This window comes from Solanum tuberosum, unplaced genomic scaffold, assembly GCF_000226075.1.
Source record: "Solanum tuberosum cultivar DM 1-3 516 R44 unplaced genomic scaffold, SolTub_3.0 scf00456, whole genome shotgun sequence".
Lineage (NCBI taxonomy): Eukaryota > Viridiplantae > Streptophyta > Magnoliopsida > Solanales > Solanaceae > Solanum > Solanum tuberosum.
In genome coordinates this window covers 376,271-385,846 of record NW_006239384.1, presented here as the reverse complement: position 1 = coordinate 385,846, position 9,576 = coordinate 376,271, and the positions used below count along the sequence as shown (strand labels likewise).

The 9,576-nt window shown below is 44.5% G+C and overlaps 1 protein-coding gene across 1 annotated transcript; it reads right to left on the bottom strand.

The window, feature by feature from the left end:
- Window positions 1-1,674: 1,674 nt before the first annotated feature.
- Window positions 1,675-2,187, bottom strand: LOC107058213 (uncharacterized). The gene has a single exon (XM_015303638.1). The coding sequence runs from the start codon at window positions 2,185-2,187 to the stop codon at window positions 1,675-1,677; it is 513 nt and encodes a 170-aa protein (XP_015159124.1).
- Between the last annotated feature and the right edge of the window lie 7,389 nt (window positions 2,188-9,576).

Below are 9,576 nucleotides of genomic sequence, written 5' to 3'. Positions count from 1 at the left end.
TAACATGATACTATACCCGAAATATGGCCAATCGATCCTAACATGAGGTATCTAATCAAAGTAAGGTAGCAAACTGGTACCCAACCCCAATTCACTCCAATCGATATGTTCTTACACAATTAAGCTCAATCTAAAAGAAAGTAAGTCGTAGCCTACCTTAAGGCCGACCGTGCGCGCTCCAAATCACGTGACCGGAGCTTTTCCTTCCCTAATGACCTTTGAACACTGTCACTCTATCAAATATAGGATCACAACGTTAGTACGATCGTTTAGACACCAAAGTAACAACAAACGGAGACGTATCAAATTTGAAGTCAAAACGGGAATCATGGGACCCGCACTGAACTGTCCGAATTGGACTCCGTCGAGAGACCCTAAACAGCACTCTAAACTTATGTTCCAAAATGGAACACAATTTGAGGCTCAAAACATACCAAAAACCAACAAGTAAGAAACCACACTTTAATCAACTAAAAAAAAAAAAGCAGCAGCAGTCCAAACTCAGAATAAACGAGAATCAAACGGTTCCCAGCACTCTTTGAATACTCTATGATGAAGCCTCGACAATTATCAACACGTCGGACTTTGAATCACCCAAAACCGAGCTAAAATGAGAGAGATATGACCAAAACAAGAATGCCAAAAACAAAGGCTCGAAAATGGGGTACAGTAGTCAGGTAAATCGCAAAATTACCTCGAACTACGTGCACCCAACAACTTCCAAACACTCTACAGCAAATTCACCGGAAATACGAAGCTCCCGCACTTCGAATCACCTAATTTGAACAAAAGATGAGAGAGTTATGAGAGTTTCAGGGTTCGGAAAAAGTTGCTGTTTTTCTGCATTAAATAGCAGATTTGCTGCAATTTTTTTCCAAAACTAAAAACTCCGACAGGGTGCTCCGAACTCGTTCGGAACCCTATGCACTCATTCCTAGCCCGGACTCAACGGCGTAGTGCAAATTTCCACAGACGTCATCTCGATAAAAAGTGGGTTCTATTTCCAAAGGCCATTTTAAGTCAAAACCCACAAAAGGGCTCGGAAAGATATCCAAAACCTCGGGACACAAAATAATGGTCAATCAACAGCAAACTCGACATTCTGGAACTAACCGCGCTGACGGAATTCTCATCCGAGCGCGTTTACTCAGAATGTTGACCAAAGTCAAACTTAGGCTTAAACTTAAAGTTAAAACGCCTAATCGCGCCGACTCACACTGAAATCATCGGGAATCATGTCCACCATGGTACTAGCCTAAAATGACCTTTCCGGAGCTGATGGAATCGTCAAAATTGGATTCCGATGTTATCTTCTTGAACTTTTGATCGAAAATGATCGTTCAAAGTTCATAAGCTCCAAAACATAAAAACTCGCACCAAGACCAAACAAACGACTAGGTGACCAAACTATCAGTCCCAGCAAGTCATAAATGACTTGGGATCGCTACAGGAACGCACTAAACGACATACAAAAGGCAAGACACAGAAATGACCTGGAGGGTCATTACAATATCCACTACTAAAAAGGACTTTCGTCCATGAAAGATAAGATCAAGAAGTACCTGAAGGCTCAAACAAGCCAGGAAACTGCTCTTGCATCTCCTGCTCGGTCTCCCTGGTAGCCTCCTCGACTGGACAATGCCTCCAATGGACCTTACCAACACGAATGGTTGTTTAGTGCAATATCTTCACACCACTGGCTAGAATGGCAACTGGCTCCTCTACAAATATCAAACGATCATCCAACTCGACTGCATCATACTGGAGCACATGGGACTCATCAGGAACATATCGCCGCAACATCGAGACATGGAAAATCGGGTGGATGGCTGAATATGCTGGAGGTAGAGCCAACTCATAAGCAACCTCCCCAACTGTCCGGAGTATCTCAAAAGGCCCATTGTACCTGGGACTAGGCTTGCCCCGCCTCCCAAACCACATAACGCCCTTCATGGGTGCCATACGGAGGAATACCCGATCACCAACAGAGAATCTCAAAGGTCGGCGCCTCTGATCCGCATAACTCTGGTGCCTACTCGGAACCGTCCTGAGCCTATCCTGAATGATACTCACCTGATCCAAGGCCTCCTGAAGAAAATCTGTACCACGCGGCCTAGATTCTGTAGACTCAAACCAACCAACTGGAGAGCGACAATGCGTACCATATAACGCTTTGAATGGGGCCATCTGAATACTAGAGTGGTAGTCGTTGTTGTACGCAAACTTCTCCAAAGGTTAAAACTGGTCCCAATGACACTACCCCAGAAAACCTCGATGGTGTCAACCTGAGAAACACACTAAGCATCTTGTGGTCCTCAAGTGGCATAGGTCTGTCCGCTGCCAATGGTTATACCTCCTCGGGTGGTACCTGGACTTGAGGTACCCTCACTGTAGGCTGATCTTGCGGTACTAGTGGTGGTGTAACTGGAGCGGGTTGCTGCTACATCCCCCCAAGCACACCTAAGAGCTGAGCAATAGCGGCCTGGAGATCTGGAGTCAGAACTAGTCCGGGTGACGGCTATGCTGTGTCACGACTCGGGAGCACCCCCAAGTCGTAACGAGGTGTACTCGACCCCGAAGGGGTCTTATACAAGCCACATAGTCATTCATTGCATTCAATAATGAAAATAGTGCGGAATAATAAAAAAACTTATTTACATCCACACATTTAAACTTCTTAAAACAACTTTAAAAACACACAGCGGAAGTCTAAGTCTCACATGGCCATCTTAGACACAAACAAAAACATAAGTAGGGACACGGCCCTTTACAATCAAAACAAAACTAAAAGTGTCTATTACATGAACAAAAGAACTTAAAAGTCTTGTCCTCGAATCCATGAGGACATACCAAGTCTTGGAGGAAAGCAATCCAACACTTCAAACTAGCTAAGAGGGATCACTTGCCGGAACCTACACTTGTAGTAAAAACATGAAGAATATGGGTTAGTACACAAAAATGTACTAAGTATGATGACCATGCAAAACATGCTTAAAAAGGGACATTTTAGTTAGAAACCATGCATTATGCCACCTTTTTGAAATATCATGAACAATAGCATAAAAGACATACAAGACAAGCATAACATCAAGTAAGTCATAATATCACCTTTAAACAATATCAACATGAAAACCTTTACCTTGGACCTTCACCTCAAGAAACCCTTATGCTATACCTCGTGCAATGTATGGATGGCGTCCCATACCACCATCCATACTAAGGCACCACATTTAGGTCACTTAAAGTAACTTATCATTCCTTTCTTTCACCTTTGCACAATATTCATACATAAGAGGTATATCATTAATTAAGACATGACAAGGGAAAATAACTCCTAATATAACCCAAGTATAACATGCATACCATTTTAAGCATTTAAGAGCAAACATTCTTTAATAACCTCATTTAGGGTACATTCATGTCACAGTCATTAGAATTTAGAGAAACTCACTATGACCCTCTCCAAGCCTACTCGTGCAATGTATAGGTAGCATCCCATACTACTACCTACACTTTGTAGAACCTGTCAAGAAACCATAATGAAATCTCACATGATGGGAAGTAAGCATTTAACCGACATAGACCATGAGAGCTTGTCATGGAATCCGGTGTCATGAGTCCCCACACCGAAAAGAGGTGGTCTACTTGCCTAAGGAAGACATGTACATATAGCTTAATGGATCCACTGACTTCCTATGCGGGCACATAGTTTATGGGATAAGGTAGACGATCATTGAAACTCATGCCTAACTATTGGGGGAGTTTCCATCTAACCAAATCCACTCGGTGCTTAGCCTACATTCCCATAGAATAGTTCATTACTTTGACATCATCACACATGAAAGGGTGCCATAAGCCTACCGATTCAAGGTACATTATTTAACACATGAAAGGGTGCCATAAGCCTACCGATTCAAGGTACATTATTTAACACATGAAAGGGTGCCATAAGCCTACCGATTCAAGGTACATTATTTAACACATGAAAGGGTGCCATAAGCCTACCGATTCAAGGTACATTATTTAACACATGAAAGGGTGCCATAAGCCTACCGATTCAAGGTACATTATTTAACACATGAAAGGGTGCCATAAGCCTACCGATTCAAGGTACATTATTTAACACATGAAAGGGTGCCATAAGCCTACCGATTCAAGGTACATTATTTAACACATGAAAGGGTGCCATAAGCCTACCGATTCAAGGTACATTATTTAACACATGAAAGGGTGCCATAAGCCTACCGATTCAAGGTACATTATTTAACACATGAAAGGGTGCCATAAGCCTACCGATTCAAGGTACATTATTTAACACATGAAAGGGTGCCATAAGCCTACCGATTCAAGGTACATTTAGGAAAGCTCATTAACTCCTCTTGAAAGGGTGCCATGGGCCTGCCGATTCAAGTCTCATCATTAACCTTTATGGAAAGGTGCCATAGGCCTACCGAATCCAAGGTTCATTACTTATCATTAATGGAAGGGTGCCATTAGCCTACCGATCCAAGGTTCATTATAAGCATGTGTGGAAGGGTGCCATAAGCCTACCGATCCAAGGATTCAACAATCAACAATATAATCATTTATACAAGAAAATGATGCATAAGCCCTACCAATTCAAGGTATACTTTATATTGAAGAATCCTTCATATTATATCATCAACATTCATGAGTGAAACTTCAGTTCACCAATATAATGACTTTGAAAACATTTTACCCATGAACCCATAACTAGAATAGAAAATAGAAGTTTTGTTCTTTGAAGACTCTTGAAACCCTTTTTTAATGGACTCCTTGAAGGAAAGATAATCAAGGATCAAGGGTCACCATACCTTTGCTAAGATTCCCCAAGAAAATTGATGAAGATACCACCTTCAAACCAAGCCCTAGCTTCAAGTTCTTGACTTTCTTAAATGGAGGATTGTAGAGAGGGAAATGTTTTTGGGGATGAGAATTGGATTAATGGTATATAGGAAATAATATAAGTCCTTTGGAAAAAAATGGTCCAACACTTAGAAACAAAAATCAGGCGGGTGAACAGTAAAATCAGCTACTGGAATTTGCCTTTTTCTACCGGACAGATTTTACGAAAATGGGCATAACTTCTTCGTCCGAACTCCGAATGAGGTGAAACGAAGTGTGTTAGGTAGCTAACTCAAAAGGGCTTTCCATGGATATATTATTGGCCACCCAAATAATTTGTGTGCTAGGAGATATGACCCTCCAAAGTAGACCCTCGAAAAAGGCTTCACTTGGAAATTTCGGATTTTGATACGGTTGCTCTAAAATTTGGGTTAGGCCCCATCTCCCACTCAATTTGACCCCCTAAACAAGAATATGAAGTCGGATTTTCGAAAAACGAAACGGATTTTTTATATACAGATAAACAAGTTTCTGGTAACTTCCGAAGCACGTTTTTAAGAACTTTTTGGGTCAAATTCAAATATAATCATTTCATTAAGTTCTCGACTCCAAACTCACATGTGAGGCTCTAGTTTCACTCTATCATTTTCCGAGTCGTTACATGCTGGCACCGGCCCCAGCGGTCGATCTGGTATACGAAGTGCTGAAGGGTCTGCTACTAGCTCTGCATCCTCCTCTCTCTCTCCTGGACTGATGCTACGGCCCTCTTTCGACCTCGGGGTCGGCGTCTACCCCAAGCTAGGGCTCTGTCTGCAGGTCTGGGTGCAATATCCCCGGCCGCGCCACCTTGCGAGCGAGCCATACTGCGAAAGAGTGAAGAAAGTGAGATCTTAAGGAACTAATAAGACACCTGCTGCACAAAAGAGAAACAAAAGAGGAAATCTTTCTAAGAACATCCTGTAGCCTCCCGAAGAAAGGTTGCGGACGTCTCCGCACCGATCTGCAAGACTCTACAAGACGTTTGCTCTGTACAAGTGTGACCGGTGAACCTGAAACTATGATAACAACCTGTCACGACCCGATTTCTCAAGTCATGATGGCACCTACTATACCCTACCAATAGGTAAGCCAACCCGTAACCCAGAACATCAAGCAATGAGCGAAAGGGCAGAAACTAACGATACCAATAATCTAAACAAGAATAACAAGGCGGAAGCAACCCTAAATAAATATATACAGAAATCCCTCCTAGAACCTGGAAGTCACTAGTATAGAGCTATCTAATAAAGAGTACAAGTCCCAAAAGTGGACCACAACAGAGCGTGTCTGAAAGGCAACAAGACCAGCGAAAAACAAAACAAGGAGACAGAACAAACCCAAACGCCAAGTGCTCGCTCTCGTCTCCGAATCACAGCTGCAAAAGAAGGCTAGAACTAATCCCCGCTGGTAACTGGTACTGGGACCTGCATCACGAAATAGATGCAGAGCGTAGCATGAGTACCAACACAACAGGTACTCAGTAGGCATCATAGGCCGACTAAGCAAAAAGGATAAAAACAATTAGAAAGGATAGAATCTAGACACAGAGAGGTCAAAGCAGATACGAAAAGAAATAATACGAGCATACCAGAAACAAACTAAGTACAACTAAACTAAACCTAACTGGACCCCATATGCCCACAAGGTATACACGTGCGCAAGCTCAAATAAAACCTAAATGAACCCCCATAGGCCCGACAGGTACACAGAAAAGCTAAGTCTACTGAGAAAGAAGAAAATCGGGATCCCAGCCCAAAGTAACTAAGATAATCCATCAGACTCCACCCAGCCAGCATTGCACTCCGAGCCCAGCTAGAAAGAGTGACGCTAGGGGGCACCCAACCAAACGGTCCACTCCCAGTCCAGCTAGAAAGAGGGACCCGTGAGTGAGTTAGATATCGCGAGTCGTCCTACCTTGCAGTCAGCTCCCCGCTCAGCTACAAATAGTGACCTGGGGACACCCATCCAGCAGCACACTCCCAGCCCAGATAGAAAGAGAGGCCAGGGGGCGATCGCCGATATCACCAAGTCTACCCAGCAAGCGATACGTTTCCAGACCAGATAGAAAGAACGACCCCGGCGGTGATGGTATCTCCAATATGATTCAATCCAACAACAACCACTGTGGAACGCCGTCTACTCTAAGACATCACAGAAAAGGCGCCAAGCCTATACTATCTCAATCCCACGCCTCTAGAGATGCACCAAACCTTTGAGATTGCGTCGGAACTGTAGAATGAGAGGGGGAAGATACAGAAGTGCAGCAAGTAGCAATAACGCCTAATCTAAGGCTCAAACTATCAGACTCATGTCTGTTATGCCAGTCTACAAGGAGATAAGTCATCCGAACGACGTCGGCAACAAGTCAAGGCTCTCCAGCCCACACGGGTCATAAGTCTAAGGCAATGCTAGCCTAACCTAGACTGCATCATACAGGAGCACATGGGACTCATCAGGAACATATCGCCGCAACATGAAGACATGGAAAATCGGGTGGATGGCTGAATATGATCGAGGTAGCGCCAACTCATAAGCAACCTCCCCAACTGTCCGGAGTATCTCAAAAGGCCTAATATACCTGGGGCTAGGTTTGCCCCGCCTCCCAAACCACATAACGCCCTTCATGGGTGACACACGGAGGAATACCCGATCACCAACAGAGAATCTCAAATGTCGGCGCCTCCGATCCGCATAAATCTGGTGCCTACTCGGAGCCTTCCTAAGCATATCCTGAATGACCCTCACCTGATCCAGGGCTTCCTGAAGCAAATTTGTACCACGCGACCTAGACTCTGTAGACTCAAACCAACCAACTGGAGAGCGACAATGCGTACCATATAACGCCTCGAATGGGGCCATCTGAATACTAGAGTGGTAGCTGTTGTTGTACGCAAACTTCGCCAAATGTAAAAACTGGTGCCAATGACCTCTAAAATCCACAACACAGGCCCGCAACATATCCTCAAGGACTTGAATAGTACGCTTCGACTGGCCATCCATCTGCGGGTGGAAAGCTGTGCTAAGGTCAACTCAAGTGCCCAACTCATCCAGAAAGGTCCTCCAAAACCTAGACGTGAACTGAGAAACCCGATCTGATATAATAAAAACTGGCACCCCATGAAGTCGAACCACCTCCCGAATGTAGATACGAGCCAACCTCTCGGCGCTAAATGTAGACTAAACCGGAAGGAAATGTGCTGACTTGGTCAATCGATCAACGATGACCCAAATGCTGTCAACACCTCTAGAAGTCCAAGGCAACCCCACAACGAAGTCCATAGTGATACGCTCCCACTTCCACTCCGGAATGGGTAATCTCTGAAACACACCACCAGGCCTCAAATGCTCGGCCTTTACCTGCTGGCATCGGATCACACATGCGGCCGGAAAATCTCAACACTCCATCAGGATCTAAGGTAGCCTGACCCCTATCACCCGCTAACACTCGATCTCTAAGGGCCACCAAGGCCTCATCCTCAAACTGACAACCACAGATCCTATCAAGCAAGGAAGAGTGAACTCCCATATGGGCCAGGACACGTCTAGGATCTGAGATATCCAACCAAACCATGCTATTGGCTAAGAACTGTACGTCCATAGCCAAGGGTCGCTCCTCAACAGATAAGAAGGCTAGGCTACCCATACTCACCGCCTTTCACCTCAAGGCAACCCCTACCACATTCGCCTTTCTCGAATGATAGAGAATAGAGAGGTCATAGTCCTTCAGGAGCTCAATCCAACGACGCTGCCTCGAATTAAGGTCCTCTGGCCATGACGTAATGAAGACTCCTGTGATCGGTATAGATCTCACATCGAACTCCATACAAGTAGTGCCTCCAAATCTTAAGTGCGAAAACTATCCCCGCCAACTCTATGTCATGGGTGGGGTTGTTGCGCTCAAGAATTTTAAGCTGCCTCGACGCATAAGCAATAACCCGGCCCTGCTGCATCTATACACAACCTAAACCAATGCCGGATGCATCACAATAAACCATGAAGCCCTCGCCCTCAACTGGAAGAGTCAATATAGGACCGCTGGTCAATAACTCCTTGAGCCTCAAAAGCTCTCCTCACACTCCTCTGACCAAATAAAGGGAACATCAACAGGAGACAACCGGGTCAGAGGTGCTGCCAAGGTAGAGAAACCCTCTAAAAATCATATGTAGTAGCCTGATCAACCATAATGCGCTCCTTCGATATAACATTCCCCAAGAACGCTAAAGATTAGAAATAGGCTGAGTACCTAGCTCAAGCTCAATCGGAAAATCAGTATCACGCTCTGATGGTAGGAGAGGTAGGTCAGTAGGAAACACATATAAGAAGTCACAAACAACAGGAACTGACTCAACCGGAGGAACTTCCCTACTAACATCACGCACATAGGCCAAATATGATAGGCATCCACAAGCCACTAGCCTCCTAGCACGAATAAAAGAGATAACCCCAACTGGTGTGCTACCAAGAGATCCCTGCCACACCACCGAAGGAATACCACAAATGGCAAAGGTAACGGTCTTAGAAAAGCAATCTAAAATAGCGCGATAAGGGGATAACAAGTACATGCCCACAATCAAATCGAAATCAACCTTGTCAAGCAATATAAGGTTAGCCCGGGTTTCACCCCCCTGCATAGTAACTAAGCAAGATCGAAATACCTAATCCACTACTAAA